We start from the raw sequence: 24,974 nt of genomic DNA on the forward strand, positions 1-24,974 counted from the left end.
ACAGTCACTCAAAATCTGTTTACCCATCCAGTACAGTCAGAAACACACTTATTAATCATTCATCCCTATTAAATTGTTTTTTGTTTATTGTTCAATCGCTAAGTTTTATCAGACTCTTTGTGACCCCCTGGACTGCAGCACACCAGGCTCCCCTGTCCTTCACTATCTTCCGGAGTTTGCTCAGATTCATGTCTATTGAATCGGTGCTGCTACCTAATCATCTCATCCTCTGTCACCCCCTTCTCCTCCTGCCCTTAATCTTTCCCAGCATTAGGGTCTTTTCCAATGAATTAGCTCTTCCCATCAGAGGGCCAAAGTATTGGTGCTTCAGCATTAGTCCTTCCAGTGAATATTCAGGATTGAAATCTGGTTTGTTCTTGCAGTCCAAGGGACTCTCAAGAATCTTCTTGTTTACTACCTTGGTTCAAAAATCTGCAGTGGCCCAAGAACTTATCTTTCCAGCCTAGACAGGTCTAGACTGCTGGGTGTCCCTGAATGGCAACATGCCAATGCCAGACCTTTTTTTCTTTTCTTCTCACCTTAAAGTGAGAAGGATCACTGCCAGTAAAAGGTAAATTCTCATTTTTCGACTGAAAAATGCACAACCTAAAAGTTGTAAATTATGTTTTATTTGGCAGACAAAACCAAGGACTTAAGCCTGGGCAACAGCATCTCAGACAGTCTGAGAGACTGCTCAGAAGAGGTAAGGGAGGAACCAGGATACATAGGAGTTTTTGTAACCAAAGGCAGGTAGTCAGAACATGGAAAGATTACTGGGATTTTTGTTTTTTTTAAATATTTATTTGGATGTGCTAGGTCTTAGATGCCACATGCATGCTCTTTAGTTGTTGCCTGCAAATTCTTAGTTGAAACATGTGGAATCTAGTTCCCTGATCAGGGATCCAACCCAGGCCCCCTGCTTTGGGAGCAAAGAGTCTTAGCCACTGGACCACCAGGGAAGTCAAGAGAGATTACTATTAAAAGAAAACCAAGTATCTCAAGTTGAGGAATTTAGTGCTTTCCTATGGATGGGAAGATGCAAAAGTTCTGGCTCACTGAAATCTTTCCTTTGATATGCACCTCAGCTATCTGGGGCCAGTATCCTCTGCTTTTTCATCCTGAGTTTCCTGGGGAGGGGTGGGGAGGGTGGACCTAGATGGCAAGCATCCTGTTTCTATCCTAAATTCCCTTCCTTTGGCTGCTGTAAGGTGATGGCTTGATGCCTCCAACATCTTTGTTTACTGATGTGGCAGGCAACATTTCCACCACCCCCCTTGATCTAGGTCAGACAACAGCTCTTTGAAGCCCCTTCAGGCCATCTAGGCAATTCTGGTGGCTCAGACAGTAAAGCGGTCTGCCTGCAGTGCGGGAGACCTGGGTTCGATCCCTGGTTTGGGAAGATCCCCTGGAGAAGGAAATGGCAACCCACTCCAGTACTCTTGCCTGGAAAATTCCATGGACTGAGGAGCATGGTAGGCTACAGTCCGTGGGGTCGCAAAGCGACTGAGCGACTTCACTTTCTTTCTTTCTTTCTTTCAGGCCATCTAGCAGTGAAGGGAGCTTATCTCCATTCAGTAGCCATTTCTTCTAAGAGGATTAGGAGAAACCTCAGAGGCTGTGGCATTTGAGCTGATTGTGAAGAGATGAAGTTGCAGCTCGCGAGGAGAATGGCAAAGGAAAGTTCTCGTTCTGCCACAGCATTTGAGGGTTGAATGGGACTGATCACGTGGAAGGGAATGGCAGGAGCAGTGATAGGGGCAAATGGTCAGCGAGGTCGGTGAAGACAAGTGGCCGGACTTGAGAGGCACAGACAAGATGACTAAGGGCATGGATGCTTGCAGGACTAGACACCTAATGGCAGACTACACGCAGAGTGAAAACTCCAGAAACATTGTTGGCTGGGGGGGAATGGGGGCCCATTTCTGGTATTTCCAAAAATGCACCCAGTTGCGTATCAGAATGGGCACCATAGTCATTCCAGTGCTTGTGGCCGCTGTGGACCAGAACCCAGCCCTGGTGTTGGTAAAGCAGAGATCTAAAATGGGAGACTCAGGGATGGGCTTGGGCTAAGCCCTAAGAACTGGAGGTACCCTGGAGAACCATCAAGAACAGCTGGAAATCCTGCTGGAAGTAGAAACTAGAGGTGGGGCTTTATGAATAGAGAGTATCAGCTGCAGCTCCACAAAAAGGAGCTGAGAAGTGGCTCTCCAAATAAAACACAGTGCTTACCTTGGAGAGACAGGAGTTATGGGTGGTGGTTTTTTTTTCTTTCATTATATGTTCATGTATTTTTCCAGTATGTTTTTCTACACTGATATTTTCATTTTAAAATAGAAAAAATAACAAGCTTTAATGTGACTGTTGCTTGGCAGTTGTCCTCCATTTCTATGGCTCCAGTTTAACACTCATCTTTCACTGATACGGACCTAAACCCTTGATTAGGCAGTTTCAGCTTCTGTCACTTTTTTTCATTGTGCCATGCAACTTAAGAGGATATAGTTCCCTGACCTAGGATCAAACCTATGTCTCCTGTAGCAGCAGTCTGGAATCCTAACAACTGGATGGCAAGGGAAGTCCCTACAGTTTCAGCTTCTGGCTGGTCTTTTCCGGCTTGTCCTGTTGGTTCCTCAACCTCAGAACATCCCAAATCCACTGTCTTTTATTATTTCCCTTCCCTCCATTGCCTTGGGGGAGGGGCAAGTGGGAAGTGAGGGTTTAATGGGTGCGGGTTTCTGCTTGAGGCAATGAAAACATCTGGAGCTGTAGAGTGGTAATGATTGTGTGTTGCTGTGAATCCACTTGGTGCCACTGAACTGTGTACTTTAAAATGTTTAAAATGGCAAATTCTATCATTGTGTATTGGTTACCACAATAAAAAGTTAAAGGAAAAACTTAAAGAGTCAGCCACCTAAGGATCTGGAGCTGTGGGAAACACATCCCAGGTACACAGGGGCAGAAGTATAACTCAAAGGATGTGACAACCTCAAACAGAGTCTCCCAATCATTTTCATTGAAGTCACTCTGTGGGAGTCAAGACAACCGGCAGGGCCCAGCCCGCAGTGACTTCACAAGCACTCAGCCACCATCACCACCAGCCCCTGCCCCCACAACCCTCAAGAATGACACACTCAGCTGCCAACCAGACATATTTCAAATAGTTTAATTTTAAAAATATTCTATTCAGTGCTAAAATATGTCTTCACTCACCGTTGTGTTTCCATTTTCTTAAACTTTTTTAAAACAAAAAATAAAATCACAAGGTTCGATGAAACATGCAGATTTCAAAGAAAAGGGAACTTTCTAGAAAGTCTGGGCTGAAGGAGTACTGTGGGGATGAGTACTGTCAGAACCTCAAATTCTCGCTGGGGCAGAGTCTGCGGCAGGAGAGCTGGGGACCATGGCAGGAGGCAGGGGGATACTGAAATGAAATGTCCAGGTGGAAACAGCTGCGAGTATGTGCGTGTGTGTGTGTTGGGGGAAGGGGGTGGTTACAGTGGGGGACAAAGGACTGTCAGCAGCCAGAGAGCCCACGAGAGGCAGGATGGCCTCAGGAATGGGTACAAGTGCCAGGACAGCATGAAGTCTAGGTGGGACTTTTCTGCCGTCGTGTGGAGTTAAGCCCTTCCCTTCCCTCCAGAGTCTACTCAGGCATTCTCCAACAGCAGCCTACAGGGTCCTTAGCCCTATGGGCAAGTCCATGAATCTACAGTCTCCATTCAAGTTCAAGTTAGCCCTCGGCACGCTCTTCTCTGGAGGGTGCCTTCCCCCCCTCTTTCCTCTTGCAGAAGCACCAGCAGCTCAGTCCAGAGGCTGTGGAGCAGAGACTGCTACTGGAGGTGACAGATGATCCTGGAGCGGCTGAGGCGCCAGCCTCCTTGGGGTGCAAAGAGGACAGGAGTGCTCCTCTTCTCAGGATCAGGCAGACACAGGTGCCAGGGACGGGAAGATGATGCTACAACCCCAGGTCCCGCGTCCGCATTCCAGCCCAGAAGGCTCTGAGGTGCAGGCTCTGGACCCCGGTGCTCGCCCTTACCCCAGAAACACAGCACAGCCAGAACCAGAATGCAATAAATAGAGGCATGGGGCCTGGAGGTGAAGGGCGCCAGGGTGGTGCTAGCTTTCCGACGCTGTCTGCGGCACTGCAGGCTGGTCCATACAGAAGCGTTTCAAGGGAGGGGCACTTGAGTCTTCCTCTTCCTCAGCAATCTAGACGCAGCCAGAGCATGGAATGACAGGGCATCCCTCTGAAGCAGACCTCCCCTTCCACCCTAATCACAACCCCGACTGTCTCACAGATCACAGGACCTCTTCCCTACCTCCTAACCTTCTAACCAGCATCCGTCGCTGCCTCCCCACCCCCACTACATCCCTCCCATACTAGAGAGCCCGTGCACATCAACAGAGCCCTGACATTTCCCTTAGAAACTAGGAAACCCAAAGCATCTCCTTACCTGTGTCTCTAGAGGAACTGGTTCTTCCTTCGTGAGGGTCGGAGGTTCATCAGCAACTTCCGAGGCAGGCAGGGAGGGCTCTAAAAAAGCAAGGTCAGTGTAACTGCAGGGCCTGCTGGGACCAGAGACCCCCCAGGCTGGGGGAGTGTTCCTGAGAGGCGCCTTGGAGAAGGGGTATCCACTGGTTATAGAATCAACATACGTTCTAAGAAGAAATTTGCAGAATCCAGTACAAAGGGCACTAACTCCGAAGTTAGAAGGAATGAAACAAATCAGGCAGTTCCACCAGCTGTGGGATCGTGGCCAAGCAACTGAACTTTTTAAGACAGCTTCCTCATCGATAACATGGAGGCAACAGTCACTATTCCACAGGCTTTGAAGGAGAACCCTGTTTGCTGTTTTAGTCACTAAGTTGTGTCCAACTCTTTTATGGCCCCATGGACTGCAGCCCGCCAGGCTCCTCTGTGGGATTTCCCAGCAAGAATACTGGAGTGGGTTGCCATTTCCTTCTCTAGGGGATCTTCCCAACCTAGGGATCAAACCCGCATCTCTTGCACTGGAGGCAGATTCTTTACTGCTGAGCCACCAGGGAAACCCGAGACTCATACCAGGCCTCAAATATGAAAAGTGCCTTCCTTGCGGACAGCCTGGCACTCAATCGTGTTGCTGTTTCTTTCCATCATTCTGTGAAAGGGGAAAATACAACCATTCCCCAAAAGAGCCTCAAACAACGGACAAATGGCTTGAAGCTGCCAGCTCTGAGGCACTGTCTCTAACCTGTGACTCTTAAAAAGATCGAAAGCAAGAGCACGGCCCCTCCAAGACACACGTCCTGGGCCAGGGAAGACTCACCCTCAAGGATCTCTTGGCCCAGCGTGGGGGGCTGGGAGTCATCTGTGCGGAAGTCAGAGGTGTGCGCAGGGCTCAGGGACTCACTCTGCTGGGGGCTGGGGCTCGAGTTGGTGCTACTGTCCACCTTGAGCTGATAGACATCAGACACGGAACTCTGGTTGCTGTTTTCATCTGAAAATCAAACACGACAAAGGCAATGGCTGAGGACGGTCACACTCAAGGAGGACCCAGTACAGAGCCAAGGGCCTGGGGTCTCTTCAGACAGCGTGGACACAGCTGGGCACATACCAATCACAGCTGCAAACAGCCCCTAAACCAAGGGCAGGCATTCCCAGGGCTTCTGCACACCGCAAATGACCAACAGAATCTAAATTGACGAATTTAAGCACATGTTATTTTATGACATATATTCTAAGCACCACCGGATGCAGCCAGAATCTTTAAGTTTATGCAACATTTATATGTCAGGAAGGTTAATATAAGCATATGAGTCCCTTCTTTAGTATCCACTAATTATAGCTGGAATCTGGTATTTTCTCACAATCCAGTGAATGGAGGGATGTGGCTCTGCCTCTCAACCTTTCTCACGAGAGGTGTAGAAAATGACAATCTGTCTGGCATTCTCAACTATCTGAAGGAGGGCGACAGGGTCTGGAGGTGGTCAGCTCAGGCCTTGCACCTGCCCAGGCTCTGCCTCACTGCCTCATGGACCACTGGATCCCACCTGGGAAATGCTATTGAAGGCTTAAAGTCACCACCTAAGTTAAAAACCAACTCAACAATTCCTTCCCCTCCCCCAGCTGGGGAGCCAGTCACCAAATCGGACCCGTCCTACTGCTCTGATGCCAGGTGTGTCCACTCCTTCCTCCTCCACTGCCTCAGCTCAGGCCTGGGCTCTGGCAACAGCCATCCAGCTGCTGTTCCTTGGGTCTCAGCCTCCCCGCCAGGGACCTCACACCACTGCCAGAGTGAACTTTCTAAACCCTTCTGTGGTTCCCTGCTGCCTACTAGAGGGCCCTATCACATCCTACACACTGCTTGAATCTCCAGGCTCACTGCCTGCCAAAAGCTCTTCCCGCGTACCCTTGGCTCCAGCCAGGTCGGACCCAAACCTAAGAGCAGCTACCAGCACCGTGTCTGGTATGACGTGCTCCTTCCTGTCTTCCTGTAAAGCCCCGACGCCTGCCAACGGGCAGCTCAGGCATCCTCTCCTCTGCAGAGCCCTGGGTCCCAAGCGCCCTTGGGTGGGCACGACCACCCCCTCTTATGCTCCTGCTGCTTCCTGTGCACACCTGCATTTACTATGTTACACACTGGTCTCCCTCCGTTACACCCGGTGCAGGCAGGCTCTGTGGCTCACGGGTCCTTGAGTCTCCAGCACAGTACACAGGACCTGGCACCCGGCAGGAGCGCATTACACGTTCACTGCGTGAAAAGGGTGAGAAGGTGGCCAGGCTGAAGAAGTGGAGCCTTCCGTGTCTCCCGGAGCTTTATGCTACGGGGACAGCTCACGCGCAGCTGGAGAACTGTCCCCCTGTAGTCTCTTCTGTACCACTCGAACCTTGGGGGGGGGGCGGTTAGGGGAGAGGGAAGGAGGGGATACCTGGTTGTTCCCAGTCTAGCTCCAAAGATAAAATCGTAAGCCTTTTCTAGTCTTCATCTTGCAATGACCACTATCTTCTACACTAAAACGGAAGCAGCATTTTATTATACGAAACAATAAAGTTCTGTCACTCTTCAGCTTAAGTAGATACTTTTCTTCTCCAAGTATCAGTTTCCTTAAATCGGGATGACGGTAACTGCCTGGTTTATATCCCAGGCTGATGCAAGTGTAAAAAGGAGACGCTGAAGTGATAGTGCTTCATAAGCAGTAACTGCCACAAGGTATACAAGGTAGAGTTCTCAGTGCAGTGCTGACTCAGGCCATACGTCTACCGAAGACTGGTTTAGGAGGCAGAGCTTGGCCTAAGTGTAGGCAGACAGACGCCCCAGCCTGGGGGTGGAGTCGGGGAGGCGCTCCTCTGAAGTGCTCTCATCAGATGCACAGTCTAAAGAACAGAGCTTCTGATCCAGAAAACCAGGACCTACCACGGGTCCTCACTTACGAGCGACTAACTTCAGACATGGAACCTCGCCTCCCTGAGCCTCAGTTTCCTTAACTGGAAAGTGAGGAGACTCATCTGTCCTGCAGGGTTACTGTGAAGTTGAAATGCAAAGACTTCTGTCAGGTGCCCAGCAAGATACCAGCAAAACTGTGGGCACTGAAATGACACACAGACTAGTCTTCGGATTATTGATGGGTCATCTAAATGTTCATTTTCCTGCAAGGAAGACATGAGGATGCAACTCACCCTGGAATTCAAGAAGGAGAGAGGAATTGGCTGAGGCATCAGAGGGAAAGCCATTAGGTTCCCGGGCTGCGGAACTGTTCGATTTTGACTTTTCTTTCTAGAAAAGGAAAAAAAGAGGAATATGACAGAGCCAAGCAGAAGACTCACTGAGAGAGAGAAAGAAGGTGCTGAGACACCACAGAGGTCTGGATTAGGGACATGAGGAACAACGGTGGTTTTAAGACCCGAGGAATAACAGGATCCTGGACAAGGTGTCCCCATGCCTCAGTGGCTCTTTCAGTAAAATGGACCCTTCCAGCGCTAATCTCATGACTCACAAGAGAGAGGCAGCTATATACATCTGCTTCCACTGGAGTTCTCTGTGGGACCCTCCTGCTTTCTGCCCTGATCAGAATGCTCTGCTTGATCCTTCCCTACATGGATGGGTGAGAATTACAAAATACTCACTTGAGAAAGATCGCTGTTCAGGAGCACAGCTAGGGGTAAAAAGTGAAAGAAGAAAGGCCCTTTGACTAGACAAAGGAAGGAGTCACTTTATATGTAATGTGAGCAGGGACAGGACAAGGAGCCCCTGCAAGCTCTTCTTCTGACCAATCCACCCCCTCCACTCACAGTGACCTCCCATGTCCACCTCTGCCTTTAGGCGGGATGCAAGTCACATGGGTGGGGAACCACAGTGGAAGGTAAGCACTAGCTTGCAACATACCAGCCCACAGGAAAGGCAATCACCAGCCCAAGCATTTGCAAATGAGAGCATCCTCACAGCTGGAATTTCAAATCTGGACAACCCCAAACTTACTAATCCATACTTCACATACTTGTCACTTCATCGTACATGCACTGCACTGGTAACACAGCTTAGTTTTTGTGAATACTCTCAGTCGTAACTCAGCAATAAGTTAACTGCACATATAGATGTATGTAGTCCTTCCCTTCATGTTTTATATGCAGACATAATTTCAGTGCAATTACACTTTACCACTTAACTACAGAGGCTACCTAAACATGATTTTTACTGGCTGCATAATATTCCAGGTATCATACTCACTCAATCACTACTCAACTAGCAGACATTTAGCTTCACCTTATTTAGGACTGTGTTTGTTTAGTACTAGTAGAAATAAATCTACAATGCTTACCTTTTATTTTTCCTGGATTATTTGGCTAAATTCACACACACACACACACACACACACACACAATCTTCTAGATCAGAAAGTATAAACATATTTCTCTTAAAATACCCTGTGCCTCCCTACTCTCTACCAGAAGGCTGGCAATACATTTGGAGTATGAGCGTCACAGCACCCATGCCAACTTTTGGTGTTACTGTTATTTTTCCCTGATCTCTCCTTAGTTCAATGATTCTGTGCTCACGTAAAACATCCATTCACTATAAGAAGTTCTGAAAATACAGGAAAAGAGATGAAAATCACCTGCACAACCAGAGATACCCGAAACATGTAACTGTACGAAATGGAGCGTGATTCAGTATAACTTGCGCCCCACCCCAACTCATCACATTAAAAACGTTTTTCTATGCCATTAAGTAGTTTTTTAGACCATCTTTTAAAAGCGTAAAAAAGCCGTACAATATACAGGTGCACAATAACTTAATTCTTTACAGCTAAGATCTTCCTTTTGCTTGCAATTTTTAAATACCACGAACGATACTGGAATACTCAACACTGCAGATGTACCCTGTACACATCACGATTACGTCCTGAGGATAAATGTCTAGAGGTAAAACTTCTAGATCACAGGCATAAACATTTTGAAGGCTCCCCCACACACACACTCTCAGCTTTACTGAGGTATAACTGACAAATAAAACTGTACAATATTTAAAGTATATCCTGGGGTAATTTGATATGTGTATATATTGTGAAAGGATTCCCAACATCTGGTTAATTAAGCTTTTATACATATATGATCAACCTGTAGAAAGTCTGTCCCAGTTTATTCTCCCATCAGCAGTGTCCCACTCCCTTACATCCTTCATGTATTCTTTACCAATTTGATCATTTTCGATTTTTCCTAACCTAACAGGTCTATGCTAGTACCTTCGAAGCTGGCACACTACCACAAACCACTGGAAGGTAGATAAACCAATGGACCTCAGGGTCCAGCCCAGAAACCAATACGAACACTGTGAGAAGTCCGTTGGAGAGACAAAGGGAGCTGAGTCCCGGACAAGCAGAACCTGAAATAGCAAAGGGGGATGTCCCCCAGGTCCAGTGGTTAAGATTCTGCGCTTCCTACGCAGGAGGGGCAAATCTGATCCCTGGTTGAGGAAGTGAGATCCCATATGCTGCATGGCACAAGAGGAAAAAAAGGAAATAGGAAAGGGCCAGGGGCTTCTGTGTGAACAATGGGGAAGGGGGCGTCGGCAGTGTCCTCCCCACACGAGATCGAGCAGCCTGACCTATGGCCTGTATGGTACTGGCATCACCAGAGCCAAGGGCAGATGAAAAACAAAGGGTGGCCCCAGAGCCCCTCTAACTTTCACCCACCGGCTCCATGGACTCGGCGAGGATGGCTGCTCGCAGATAAAGGCAGCGTGTGGAGACTGGTACTAGAGAGCTCCCTGGGAGACAGCAGGAGATGAGAGGAGGGAAAGGGAAAGGCTGAAGCCCAAGGCTAATCTCATCCCCTCCACTATTTAGAGGAGAAAGCACAGAGCTTAGCTTACGTTCTCCCTTCAGTTACATGTTTCTTTCTAGCCAACACAGCTCAAAGTCGAAAGGAAAAGATGAGTGCACAGAGAAAACTAACCAGACACTGGAGGAAAACAGGCCCCATGAAAGACAATTAACAGAGCAAGCTGTACCAGGAAAAGTGCACTGACAGGACCGAAGAATTTAAGTAAAATATGGCAAGTCTCCCAGAAAGACAAGGAGGACACGGGAAAGTCATTCTGAACCACCGCCAAGGATATCTGGTATGAGTAATGAAATTGTTCAAAGTAAAAATTAGGTGAATGAGTTTATTAGCAGAAATAGGTAAGAGCTGAAGAAAATATTAATGAGCAAAAACTAGATGAAGAAGTCAGAATATATAAAGAAAGGATAAAGAGATGAAACAAACTAAAAGTTAAGAAATGAAGCTAGATGTCAACATTACAGGATGTTCCATTTATGGAGTTCCCTGGTGGCCCAGTGGCTAGTATTCCAGGCGCCCAGTGCTTTGACCAGGGTTCAGTCCCTGGCCAGGGAACTGAGATCCCACAAGCCACACAGTGTGGCCAAAAAAAGATGAAATTCTATTTAAAACAAAGGACAGGGTAGGGATGAAAGGGTTGGGGGAGGGAGGCGATGGAGACCAGAGGCTCAGAGGAAAAATACAGAATTTGATAAGCTTTATACATTGATATGGAAAATTAGTGTAAGTCTTATTAGGTTGGAAGTTGCCAATAAGAAGATTAAAAATAGAATGTAGAACTTCCAGATCAGCAGAAGAAAATCTGTCTAGTCACCATGAGGTGAAGAGGAAAAAAATAAAAGGAAAGTGCATTATGATTGAAATCCTTGTCCACAGAAATAGAATTTTTAGGTGGTCACACTTTCCCAGCCTTTCTGGCACCTAGACATGCCACAGCTATTATGAACACTTAGTATATACATCTTAAGGAGACTTCTGGGAAACTCCTTAAATTCATGAAAACACTATTTGCCAACCCTTCCACTCTCTTAACTGCCTTGAACTTGAATATGCTGAATGAAGACTGGAGCTCAAACTTGGAGGAATATAAGGTCAAACAAGAACAGAGGAATGGGGAATTATTTAATGGGTACAGAGTTTTTTACCTCTGCAAGACAAAGAGTTTCAGAGACGGGTTATACAAGGTGAATGCACTCAACACTACTGAACTGTACATGCTCAAGAGGTTAAGACGGTAAACTTCATGATATGTGTATTTTCCCACAACAGAAACAACGTAAAATGAATAAAACCATTACTCCCTTAAAAGCAAATTTAAAAACAAAAGGAATAGAGAGGCTGCCAGAAACCTGGGTCCCTGGGGACTCTTAGAACAAAATTACCACATCAGTCCTGGACTGCATACTTCTGTTTCTCTAAGAACAAAATAACTGCTTTAAACCACTGCTATTTTGAGTTTTCCGTCACCCACAGCTAAACCTAATCCTAATATGCCCAACAAGCAGAAAAATGTAAAACGGGGAAAAACAGTATTACAAGACATACCAGGCAAATACAAATCAAAAGAACATGGGATATAAAGTGTAGTATCAGATAAAACAGAATTTGAGGTGAGAAAGGGACAAAGAAGGACATTACCTACTGGTAAAAGGAGGAACAGGTCAAGGTGAGGTAGGAATCATAAACATACATGTATCAAAAATAGAGCTTCAAAGTACAAAGGATAAGTGACTCATAGACCATGAAGGATACAAAGAGCTGACTCATTTGAAAAGACCCTGATGCTGGGAAAGACTGAGGGCAGGAGAAGCGGACGACAGAGGATGAGATGGTTGGATGGCATCACTGACTTGATGGACATGGGTTTGGGTGGACTCCGGGGGTTGGTGATGGACAGGGAGGCCTGGCGTGCTGTGGTTCATGGGGTCACAAAGAGTCGGACATGACTGAGAAACTGAACTGAACTGAGACCATGAAGAAGCAAACAAACCAACAATTTCACACACTCTTTTCAGAAACATATAGAGTGAACCATACAAAGATGAGCAAAGATACAGAAGATTTGGAAAACGTAACAAATCCTTCAATTGTTTAATTTCATATCCAGAGTATATATCTGTTTTAATTATAAGTGAACTGCCCACAATTCAATTACAGATCAGATCACAAAAAAAGTCCCAGTAATCCCAAAGAACAAATACCCTACCAATTCCATAGAATCAGAGCACCAATTTTAAAAGGACAGCTTTCAAAAACCTCACATATCTAAAAACTAAATATCATTCTATTAAATAACCTTTGGGTTAAAGGGGAAACCAAAGAGAAAGCTATGAAAATCTCACAGCTAAATCTTACACCATCACGACATCGTGACACTCATGTATGTCCAAATCTGTGGGAGGTAACTAAGAAGTGAAATGGGCTGCAAAAAAAAAAAAGCAAAGAAAAACCAGAAAAAAAGTGCTAAGTGTTCAACACAAGAAGTGGAAAAACAGAATAAAACAAAAATCGAAAATAACCAGGGCAAAAATTAATCAAATAGAGAACAAAGCAAAATGAAAGAAAGATGAACAAAAATTACATAGTGATTCTTTTAATAAAGATTTTAGGACCATGTTACATGGAAAAAAATAACAAATGTGAAAAAGACAAAATAATTACCAACAGAGACTTTAAAGTACAAAAGGATAGTATAAATGACTACACAGCAGTACACATGAAAACTGATCAGTGTTCGTCAGCAGGGGTACTGCTGGCCTTCTGGACAGGCTGATTAATTCTTCACTGCACAGGACTGACTCATGTGTTGCCAAAAGCTTAGCATGGCTGGCCAACCAAACAGTGCCTTGCCTCTTTTCTAAACACTCTTGGGGAAGTGGGTAAGGGTGAAGACTCAGCACTGTCCCCCATTAGAGAAATAATCCCCTACTTGAAATGGTAACGTTTTTTGGAAAAGACACAAAACAGCAAAATAAGTACAGAAAAAAGGAAAACCTAAATACATCAATCACGATGAGAGCCACTGTAATGATAATCAACACCTCTCCTGCCACCAAAGACCCAGAAAGACCCAGAAAGTACTAAAGGTAGGGCCTTCATTTTATGCAAGTTGTTCTAGAAATCAAAAGAGGGGAAACTGCCCAATTTGTTTTAGGACGCTGGTGTAAACAAGGTAAAGATAGCATAAGAAAGAAAATTACAGACCAGTTTACAAACCAGATGCAAATACCTCAATTATCTGTGAACTGAATGTAACAAAAAAAAAGAAGAAAGGCATGTCCAAGTAGAATGTGTCTTAAGAATGCAATGGTTCAAACATCAGAAATTCATCACTTTAATAGATTAAAGGACGAACATCCCATGAACATTAAAGGAAACGCAGGAAAAGCAGCTGGATGAAGTCCAAATTATCTATTCATGATTTTTAATAAGCCTTAAAAAAGTAAAAAGAGGAGGGAATTTTTCATTCTGGTAGACTATCTTTCCAAAAACCTACAAGAGAGAAAACTCACCCTACTTAACATGAAGACACTCTAAAAGCACAGTAAATAAATCTAGCACAGAAACAGATAAAATAACAACAAAAAAATGGAAAGCTCAAAAACAAAACCATGTGAATACAGCCTACAATAGGGATGACATCACATACCAGTGAAAAAGGACAGATTATGGAGTGACCAGTATTAGAGGTAGTGGCTCATGATATGAAGGAAATTAAAATTAGATTCTTATCTTCACCATTTAAAAAAAAAAACACAAAAAACCTACACGGATTAAAGGTCTAAAAATGAAAGTTAAAATTAAAAAGCTAGCAGAAGATGCATAAGTCCTCTATAACCAGGAAATGGAGAATAATTTTGAAACATCACCCTGGAAGTAAAAATCAGAAGGAAAAAGTTAACTTGACAGAAAAAAATTAAATCCGCTGGAGAAAGAAATGGCAACCCACTCCAGTAATCTTGCCTGGAAAATTCCATGGACTGAGGAGCCTGGTGGGCTACAGTCCATAGGGTTGCAAAGAGTCGGACACAACTGAGCGACTTCACTTTCACTTTCTTTCACTGACAAAGTTGTCATATGTGACATGTTAGACAAAGACAACTGCCATGTACAAAACTAATTCGAGTTTTCTGTATCTATAACATAAAAGAATCAATGCAAATCACAAAAGTAAAGACAGGAAGTCCAATATAAGAATAAGGAAAATTTAAGAAATCAGAGGGGAATTCCCTGGTGGTCCAGTGGTTAGTAGGACTCTACGCTTTCACTGCTGAGGGCCTGAGTTTAATCCCTGGTTGGGGAACTAAGATCCCGCAAAGCCACACAGCCAATAAAAAAAAAAAAAAAGAAAGAAGACATCAGAGAAGAGGAAATCTAAATGTATAAAAAGGAAATCTGAAGAGATAAAATTATCAACCTCCCTTAGTGTTCAGAGAAATGTAGAATAAACAAAGAGACACCACTTTACATATACCAGACTAACAGGATTTAGGAATTAGGTGTTCAGTTCAGTCGCTCAGTCGTGTCCAACTCTTTGCGACCCCATGAACTGCAGCATGCCAGGCCTCCCTGACCATCACCAACTCCCGGAGTTCACTCAAACTCATGTCCATAGAGTCGGTGATGCCATCCAGCCATCGCATCCTCTGTCGTCCCCTTCTCCTCCTGCCCCCAATCCCTCCCAGCATCAGAGTCTTTTCCAATGAGTCAACTCTTCGCATGAGGTGGCCAAAGTACTGGAGCTTCAGCTTTAGCATCATTCCTTCCAAAGAAATCCCAGGGCTGATCTCCTTCAGAATGGACTGGTTGAATCTCCTTGCAGTCCAAGGGACCCTCAAGAGTCTTCTCCAACACCACAGTTCAAAAGCATCAATTCTTCGGTGCTCAGTTTTCTTCACAATCCAACTTCTACATCCATACATGACCACAGCAAAAACCATAGCCTTGACTAGACGGACCTTAGTCGGCAAAGTAATGTCTCTGCTTTTGAATATGCTATCTAGGTTGGTCATAACTTTCCTTCCAAGGAGTTAAGAGTCTTTTAATTTCATGACTGCAATCACCATCTGCAGTGATTTTGGAGCCCAAAAAATTAGGTGTTAGATGATACCAAATGTTGGTGAGGACGTGGGAAACTGGAGATGACTATCCAGGGAAGCCATTCAGGACAGAGATCTGGCCACAATGAGTAAAAACAATCATGTATGGGACTTCCCTGGTGGTCCTGTGGCTTAGAATCCATACTCCTAATGCAGGGGGCCCTGGTTTCAATCCCTGATCCAGGAACTCGATCCTGCCTGCTGCAACTAAGACCCAGCACAACCAAACAACTAACTAACTAATTAAATACTTTAAAAAATCTATCATATATGGACAGCCAACAACAGAGCAATCTCACTCCTGGGCATCTAATCCAGAGAAAACCTCTCACAAGTTCTCAAGGAGAATGGATGAAGGATGTTCACCACAGTCAACCAGGCTACCCAAAAAACCTGGCAGCAAAACACACAAACAGACCCATATCTATACTTGAACACAGCAAAGGTGGTTCTACAGAGCAAGAAGAAAAGAACAGTCTCTTCAAGTGGTGGCACAAATGCATATCCACATGGAAAAATATGAAATTGGGCCCCTACTTCAAAATACACAAAAATCAATTCCAGGTGTATTATAAATGGGAACAGAATAACAAGCTTATAGATTATATGGAAAAATATCTTTGTAACCTCAAAAAAGAAAGATTTAAGACATTTAAAAGCACTATAAAGAAAAGGATTTTATTTTATCTACATTAAAATTAAAAAAATTTCTGCTACTCAAGCCTGCATAAACAGAGGGTGAAGACCAGCCATGGAATGGAACGAGGTATAGACAGTATTCAATCAATAAAGAATATGTGTCCACAACACAAAGAATCCCTACAAGCTGCAAGAAAAAGACCAAAGCCAAACAGACTTAAACTGGCACTGCCTAAAAGAGGAAATCCCAAAGGACGCTGAAAAAGTTCTCCATCTCATTAGTAATTACACCCTTAATCACCATATCAAAACCAAAACAAGGTATCTTAATACATGAAGTCCAACAACACCAACTGTTGATGAGGGTTTGGAGCCATGAGAACTCTGGTATGTCTGGTGGGACTATACAATGGCACAATCACTTTGGCATTCCTGGTACAGGTCAAGATACACATACCCTAAGACTTGGCAATTCTACTCCTAGGAATATACTCTAGGAAAACTCGCACATATGTTGACCTGTATACAAAATAAGAACGTTCACAGGAGCTTTGTTCCTATTATCCCAAACTGGAGACAATCCAAATAAATACCCATCTACAGGAAAATGGATAAGATATTAATAAATCATGGTACAGTCCTGTAACAGAATTCCATACATCAAGGAAAAGGAACAAACAGCTCCAAAGACAACATGGATGACTCTACAAAGGTAACACTAGGCAAAAAAGTCAAACCCACAAAAATAGATACTTTGTGATGCTGTTTATATAAAGAAATGTTTACACATGACTAAAGAAGTAGTAAGAAAAGCAAAAGGAGACTGATCTCCCCTGGAGGGGAGAAAGAGGGATGATGGAAGTTTCAGAGGCTGCTAGGGGAGTTAGCAACGTCTATCTTTTGAAATAGGTGGTTTTTACAAGGGTATTAGCTTCATATTTTTTTCCCTGTATAGTACATTATGTTTTAGATACTTTTGTATGCTTTTTACAGTTTAGATCTTTTAAAAACAATTAGAATAAAAAGAGGGGGAGAAACCTGGGAGTTTATCACTCAGGGAATGTATAGATAAATGTGGTTACTGTACATAAGAGAATATAATGCAAGAGTAAAGATAATAATTTTATTTACAATTATAGAAACATGTTTGAGTTTTCAAACAAAAAGAGAAAAGAGGTTTACAGCACAATGTTATATATAGATGCAAAGTTTTGAAAATACAAATATGAAACAAAGCTATGTATTTTTCAAGAATATACAGATGTACAAATAAAATCATGGAAGGGGAATTAGAAAGGCATATATACATACAAAATACATCTAATATGCTACAGTGGGCAGCAGGAGTCCACAAACTTTTTCTTATGAGGCCAATAATAAATATCTTGGGCTTTGCAGGCCATTAGATGTTATGGCCTACTCAACTCTACCATTACAACTCAAAAGCCACCACAAATAAGGAAACCAGAGGGCACAGGTGTGTTCAAATTAAACTATATGGAATCACAGGGAGCAGGCCTGGGCTGCAGTTGGCCAAGCCCTGGAAAAGAGGAATGGGTTAAGAAAAGGGAGTAACGGGGAGAAGGGGGAATCTAATAAAATGAGAGGCTTTGCATGGACCAATGACAGATGAGTCCCTGAAGTATTTTCAACTCAATTCTGGGGAAATAAATCCCATAACAGCTAAGAGGCAATCAAAGAAAGAAAGAAAGAAGACGTTACCTTTTTGTTGTTTTGATTTTCTTCCACACTTACCTCCTTGCTGTCTGTCACAGGAACCCACTTAAATATCCTAAGGGACGTGTCACCCACAGTCACCCACTTCTTCTCCCTAAAACAAAGACACTTCTCAGAACCGATAAAATAAAACAGATTTTCTGATCAGAACTTGTGCTTTTCTACTTCTCACCAGATCATGTTGTCAACCTTAAATGCTTCATAAACTCTCTGTCAAATCATACTTTACTTTTCAAGGCAAAATCACCCTTTCCAGAAACACTTCACTATCGAATTCCTTTAGCCCTGAACCTTCCGCCTGTCACCTCTGCTCACATGGTGTACCAAAACCATTTTTTTCCTCACAGACTACAGTAGTATGCAGTATGAGCGCATTTGCAAACTCAGGTATCCATCTTGCATAACTTCTTCATCTCCCCAAAATTAATTCAATCCCACTGATATCTTATTAAGTCCTATTATACAAAGCTTTACAGGCGATAAAGGATATATAAGATAGCATCCCTATCTTGGGAACTCATAGCAATGAAAGATAAGTAAAGAAATCATTGTAATATGTGAAGGCGGCAAGAAAGAAGGCTGAAAGATCAGGATGGAAGGCAAAACTCCTGTGAAACTCTGGGTGCCTTAGTCGCTCAGCTGTGTCCGACTGTTTGTGACCCCCATGGACTGCAGCCTACCAGGTTCCTCCACCCATGGGATTCTCCAGGCAAGAATACTGGAATGGGTTGCCATTTCCTTCTCCAGGGGAATCTTCCCGACCCAGGGATCAAACCTGTGTCTCCCGCATTGCAGGCAGACTCTTTATCGTCTGAGCCACCAGGGAAACTCTGGGTTGAAACACAATTCCAATAACCAAGGAGCAGGACACGATGCTTTCAGCTAACAGAACTGAGCCTCACACTGGCTTTTGGAAGAGGTGAAGGCCAAGCGCCATGAAAAGATGACTTTAAGATTTCGTTTTACAGAAGAGGGTACTTTTGAGATAGGCCTTAAAAAAAAACGAGTAGCTGTTCTCCCCTCCCCACACATACCTGGGGAGGGAAAGGCAAGTAACATTCTTGAATAAGGGTGCAGATTACAGATGGCCAAAGTTGGGGAGCCTGAAGTGTGACTTCTCAAAGTTTCGAGTCCCAATGTGAGCACAAAAAAGCAAAAAAAGTAACTGCTGTTATTGATTTGATTCAGCAAATGACATCACAAAAATATAGAGACTGTGATGTAACAGAAAGAAGAATGAACTAAAGACTTAGAAACTGGAATTAATTCCTGGACAAGCCACTCATTTATTCAACAAATATTTAATCTACGACCCTCTGCTAGGTCCTGGGCACACGGAACAAGATGCACAGTCCTGACTCTCCCAAGCCTGAATTCCAACTGTGAACAGACACCACACAACTCATTTCAGTTAGAAACCGGATCATTAGATTCAACCACATTAAACTGCCATTCCTGCAGATAAAAGAGGCAAATATAGATGTCTTATGGTTCAACCTAATGCCACTGTGCAAAGTTCCAAATAGGAGAGGACCCGATTTAGACTGGGGCTCTTGAAAGGTTTCAGTGAGGAAGCAACTGCAGAGCAGAGCCAGGCACTAACTAGGCAAGTGGAAGGAGTGGGTAGAGAAGAGTTGCCAGGCGGAAGGAAAGGTAGTGTGGCTCCAACTGAAAGATGGCCAGCATCTTGCGAAAGAGGGCAGTTTGAGCCAGTCTAGTGAGGTATGAAGGATCATTTTTGGTCTTTATCCTAAGGACAAGAAGAGATCAATGAAGCATTATTTCCTAAGCAAAAGAGTGCTAAAAAATTCACACTTGAGAAAAATACAAAATAATGGACCAGGGAACTGAGCCAGTCCTGAAGCAGGCACAGATCACAGGGAGCCGGGTACAGAGTTCCAGGTGACAGAAGATGCTCAACTGCCCTTGGCTGCAGATGAGGAGAGAGATGGACAGAAGAGGAAGGGATGCCCAATCCTAGGTTTCACAAAACCTAGACCATTAGATTCGGAGAAGGAAAATCATTAACTATTTAACTAGTATTCTTAAGTCCTTAGAGATGAGGAACTTGGTCCTGTAGCAAAATGGACAAATAAACATGCAAATAAAGTCCAAGGTAATGATGACCCTCAGTTTTCCAGGTGGCTCAGTGGTCAAGAACCCACCTGCCAAAGCACAAGACGCGGGTTCGATCCCTGGGTTGGGAAGATACCCTGGATAAGGAAATGGCAACCCACTCCAGTATTCTTGCCTGGAAAAAACCCATAGGCAGAGGAGCCTGGCGGGCTACATGGGGTCGCAAAGAGTAGGACGTTACTTAGCGACTAAACAGTAACAATGACTCTAAAGGGAGTGGAGGGTGAAGGGCAGGAAGTCTTGGAGAAGGCTTCCTGGAGGGAGCTAACACCTACCCGGCTTTAAAGTTATTAGTAAAGTAAAAGTTATCGGTAGCCATCAGCTAGAGAAAAGTACTCAAGAAGTTGGTGAAAACACCTGGCTGTAAAACCTTAGGGTGATAACGCACTGGAACTCCTGGTACAAAATAGGCGGTCAGCCTGCGCCTGCAATGAACATGACAGGAGCCGTTTCCAAACAAGGGGGAGATCCTGACTCTTCTACTAACAGCTCCCAGGTCACCAAGAGAAAATGCCTATCCAGCTCGCGGGCGTGCGCCCTATTAGGAGAAAGACAGGAATTTTTATTCTGACTCCCTGGCCCCGTGGCAGGTGGCTTGCCTTAAAGTTCTCACCTAACCCAGACGCCTTAATACGGAGAGTGCTCAGTCTGGCCAACGGGAACCCCTCAGAGATTGTTAGTTAGTATACGGGACAGTTCAGAACGCAAAAGGTTCCTCAGGCGGGCGGGCGCGGAGACTACGCCCGCGCGGACCCGCAGCTAAACAAACCCCCCAGACTCGGCGTCGCCGGAAGCCGGCCGCTCCCCGCCCGCGCCGCGCTGCCGGGGGTAGGGGGAGGTGGGCGGGCCCGCGGGCCGGGAAACCCTCTGATTGGTCGCGGCCGGCGCGGCCTCTGACCTCACGCCGACGCAAGCGGCTCCCTCCTCCCGCCTTCTCCGCTCCCCCCTCCCCCCAAGCGCCTGCCGGTCGGCTCCCACCCTGCCCGCCAGTTCGGCGCTGCTCTGGACCCGGGCCGGCGGCCTCCCCCACCAGCACCCTTGGGCCCTGGCCCCTCACCATTTCCGCACTTTCTCGATGGCCGCCATCACCTTCTTGATGTCATCCTTGGCCCGGCTGCGAGTCTCGGCCCGGACCGACCGACCCGACATGGCGGCGGCGGGAACGGCGGGGGCCGGGGCACTGCTCCCAAGACACCGAGAATCGCGCGCCTCACGCGCCGCCGCCCGCCCGGCGCAGCAGCGTCACCGCAGCCGTCGCCCCCTCCGTGCGCGCGTGCGCGAGAAGTGCGCGCACCCGCCCTCCCCTTGGGGCTCGAGGCATCAGCGCGCCTGCGCGCTCCGCCCCAGGTGCCCCACCCCGGGCGTCCCACCCAACAGGCCCCACCCTGGGGATCTCAGAGTCCACTGGGCTCCCCAGCGAGCCAGGGTCTGCGGGCCAGCTGGCAGCACGTGTTGTGTGCAGGGTGAGGTGCGAGGCACTGCCAGTGGGGTCTCTGGCTCTTTCCCAGAGCAATATCTTAATTCTCTGGCCAGGCTGCAACCATAATCTATATTTTATGGACTTGACACCAGTGTTACTGAGGTTCTACGCTATCCTGTACTGCTCTCTCTTCTGTTTGGGCCCCTCGCTCCCCAGGTACACCAATGTGCTCCAACTATGGAGAATTTCACACCTTCAGTATGCCTTCCAACGTTTGCACACCTCTGTTCTCACCTGGAATTCTCTTCTCTCTTCTTGATGACCACTTACTCTTCCAACAAGACTTCCCCCTGAGATCCTGGGGTGCCAGCTTGTCCGTACTTGACACTACATCAGTCTCATTTAATTCAGCAGTCGCTGATTAAATGATGCCTGCACTGGGCAAGTTGGCATGCAAAGTGCTGAGGACAAAATTGGGGTTTGCTTTCAAAGAGCTTCCAGTTGAGCAGACCATGCAGACCAGAAAACAAGCATTTCAAATGCCATTTTATAAATGCTAGGTTAAAGGGAAGTGCTGTACAAGGTGCAGCCTTAATCTAGATGAAGGGTGTCCAGAGGCATCGGGAAAAAATGACCTTGAAGTTGAATTTTGAGAATACAGTAGATGCAATTGCTCTAAGTCCTCACTGTGTCCACAGACGCTGTAGATGTTCAGTAGATGTTTGGGTGAATATTCAGTCTTCAGTGCAGCTCCATGTCTTCCCCTGTCACCCCAGGCATTTATTCATGCTTTCCGTATGCAGATAGGGCCCTGAAGCAATCGCTTCAAGAAACAGAAAGGAAGCAGGTGACAGTTTGCATTACTTGGTAGCGGCTACTTCTTTCACCTGTAGAGAAACTTCCTTCTGTGTAGCCAGAGAACTGTCTCACTAACCCTGAACCTGACATAGCATCTATGACTGTATCCCCTCTGTCATCCACTAATATCACGGCTCGATAAGCACGTATCATCTTGCTGATGAGGACCCCAGGAATAGTGTCTGCCCGCCTGAGGAATGAAAGAGCTGAACTACCATGTGGAGGGAAGGATGGGTCTGCTAATAGTGGGATCAAAGGTGGCACATGTTTCTCAAAGCCCTTGATTCAAAATAACTGAACCAAAGAGCTATCTTGAGTATCTGCTACATGCCCTACAGCAGTGGACACTGAGGCAAGGATGAGTAAAACACTCCCCCTGCCTTTTAGGTGAGGATAAGGAAAGCAACAGAGAAAGAAAACTCAAGGCAGAGCATGCTAGGTATGGTGACAGAGGCCAGCTCTCTAGAATTCTCTGGTTCTCTTCTTAGGGCCCCCTGGTCTAGGCACAGAGCCCCAGGCAGTTCTCTCTCACCCTGTCCAAGTCCTGGCCAGTTCTCCCTCCAAGGTTTCCTGTCTATAGCTTCTCTGTTCCACAGCCCACTGCTCCTCCCAGCAGCATTAGCCTCCTGTGCCCCTCTCTCCTCCAGCCCACCCTGTCAGTCACCACCTTCCTCAGGCCTTCCCCGCTCTGAAGACCCAGTGATCCTCCTGATTCCCGCTCACGTTTGTCCACCTCGCCCTACATTCCCCACCTACCTCCCATTGAAGCTCTCTCTATGTAAGACAGTGGTCAAAATGAGCAACTGCCAACTATTCCCTGAAGCCTGCACAAATGCCCTCTGTTCTTGACATACTTCTCTTTTTAAAGAAAAAGTCTCCCCTTGGGACTTCCCTGGCAGTCCAGTGGTTAAGACTGAGTTTTCAATGCAGGAGGTGTGGGTCTGATCACTGGTTGGGGAACTAAGATCCCACATGATATGTGGAGTGGCCATTAAAAAAGAAAAAGAAAAATTTTGATACATACCTGGCTGAATGTTCAGGAACTCACAATAAAATACTGTTTTTCATTTCTGATGTGTTAAGAAGAGCTTAGCTTAGTGAACTTGAAATTGCAGGGAAAAGATGAAGTGTGGTCAACAGAATGGTTAACACTGTCAGATGTGGGCAAGACGACTCCTCCAGAGGGACCCATCCTGGCCCTGCTCTCCCATTCCCCTCCCCACGAGGCACAGTTGCAAGACCAGGGAGATGTGACCACCTGGTGCAAACGGCTGCCATCCCATCCACCAGACCCTGGACTCCCTGTCCAAACAGATGCAAGCCTGCTTCAAGGGCTTGTACGACCCTTTCCTCTGGGTCCATCCTCACAGAGGTGGCACTACCATGGTGCAAAACCTGAGGCCTGAGTGGTTGGTGGCCAAGGGGTGGGTGTTTGTCTCGCAGGGATATGATGGCATATGAGGTGTGGGCTGGGGTGTCCCTTGCAATGTGGAAAAGAACCCGGTGGGAAAAGGAGAGTGGCCTTGATCATGGGATGGTCACCTTTGACAACACACTGTGGCACAGAACTGAGTCTGAGAATTCTAAATTTGAACATGGCCTTCCAGGATGCTGTATCAAGGTTGGAGGATAGCACATATTGGCGCTCACCTTAATTTATAACAGTAAAACTTGGACAGCATGTGGGTCTCCATCTGTATTCTTATCTCTGGCTTTACACATGTTGGTTAAAGGAATGTATTTTATTGTGTGAAAGTATTTAGAGTTCCTGCTAAGTCGCTTCATTCATGTCCGACTCTGTGTGACCCCACAGACGCCAGCCCACCAGGCAAGAATACTGGAGTGGGTTGCCATTTCCTTCTTCAATGCATGACAGTGAAAAGTGACAGTGAAGTCGCTTAGTCGTGTCTGTCTCTTCATGATCCCATGGACTGCAGCCTACCAGGCTCCTCCGCCCATGGGATTTTCCAGGCAAGAGTACTGGAGTGGGGTGCCATTGCCTTCTCCGACTGAGTTCCTAGATAGGCCTAAACTCAAAGATCTGAGCAAGCCTTTTATTGGTTATGTGTGGTGGGCAATTAGACTCCCTAATAATATGTCAAGACTCTCTCAGTTGCAAGAGTATCCCAATTCAAATTGACAATCACACACAGGACTTTCTTGGCTCTTAGTAACTAGTGTCCAGTGCTGGCAACCTCAGGTGTGTCTGGATCCAGCAGCTGAAACAAGAAGCATCCTCAGCTTGTGGCCTCTTTGGCTGCTTTCCTGTGTTGGTTCATTCTTGGGCAGGACTACACAGTTAACAACTTTACATCCTACTTATTAAGCAATTCTAGCAGAAAACTAAACATATTTTCACTTTTTTCTAAAGTCCAGCGAAGTCCAGGAGCTTGCTGATTGGTTATATGCCTACCATTCTTGCCTGGAGAATTCCATGGACAGAGGAGCCTGGCGTGCTGCAGTCCATGGCGTTGCAAGGAGTTGGACATGACTGAGCGACTAACACTTTCACCTTTCATGGAGGGTCAAGGCCTATCCTCTATAAATTGTACAGATAGAGATTCGGGGAGGTGGCAGTTCACCAGATAAACACTAAGATAGGGTTGTTTCCTGAGGCAAGAACAATAGTGAGATAGTAGGGATTGAAGGCTCAGCACTCAATGTGGGCCACTATCAATGTGAACAAGAAAACGCAAACACGCTTAGACTGGGTATGTCTGCTGAACAGAAAGTGACTGGAGATCATGCTCATTTTCCTACTGCCCTGAAC

The 24,974-nt window shown here is 45.7% G+C and overlaps 1 protein-coding gene across 1 annotated transcript; it reads right to left on the reverse strand.

The window, feature by feature from the left end:
- Positions 1-3,163: 3,163 nt before the first annotated feature.
- On the reverse strand, positions 3,164-21,180 carry BCL7B (BAF chromatin remodeling complex subunit BCL7B). The gene is made up of 6 exons (XM_052654382.1): positions 20,984-21,180; positions 17,809-17,884; positions 7,655-7,751; positions 5,304-5,474; positions 4,452-4,531; positions 3,164-4,206 (listed from the first exon to the last, which is right to left on the reverse strand). The coding sequence occupies exons 1-6, from the start codon at positions 21,073-21,075 to the stop codon at positions 4,114-4,116; spliced, it is 609 nt and encodes a 202-aa protein (XP_052510342.1). The 5' UTR covers positions 21,076-21,180; the 3' UTR covers positions 3,164-4,113.
- Between the last annotated feature and the right edge of the window lie 3,794 nt (positions 21,181-24,974).

Source organism: Budorcas taxicolor, chromosome 2 (genome assembly GCF_023091745.1).
Source record: "Budorcas taxicolor isolate Tak-1 chromosome 2, Takin1.1, whole genome shotgun sequence".
NCBI lineage: Eukaryota > Metazoa > Chordata > Mammalia > Artiodactyla > Bovidae > Budorcas > Budorcas taxicolor.

Coding starts and splice junctions, on each gene's coding strand:
- BCL7B (XM_052654382.1), bottom strand. CDS start 21,075: ATGTCGGGTCGGTCGGTCCGGGCCGAGACTCGCAGCCGGGCCAAGGAT. Junction 17,885..20,983: donor ATCGAGAAAGTGCGGAAATG/GTGAGGGGCCAG, acceptor TCTTTGTTTTAG/GGAGAAGAAGTGGGTGACTG. Junction 7,752..17,808: donor CTGTGACAGACAGCAAGGAG/GTAAGTGTGGAA, acceptor TTCCTTTTCTAG/AAAGAAAAGTCAAAATCGAA.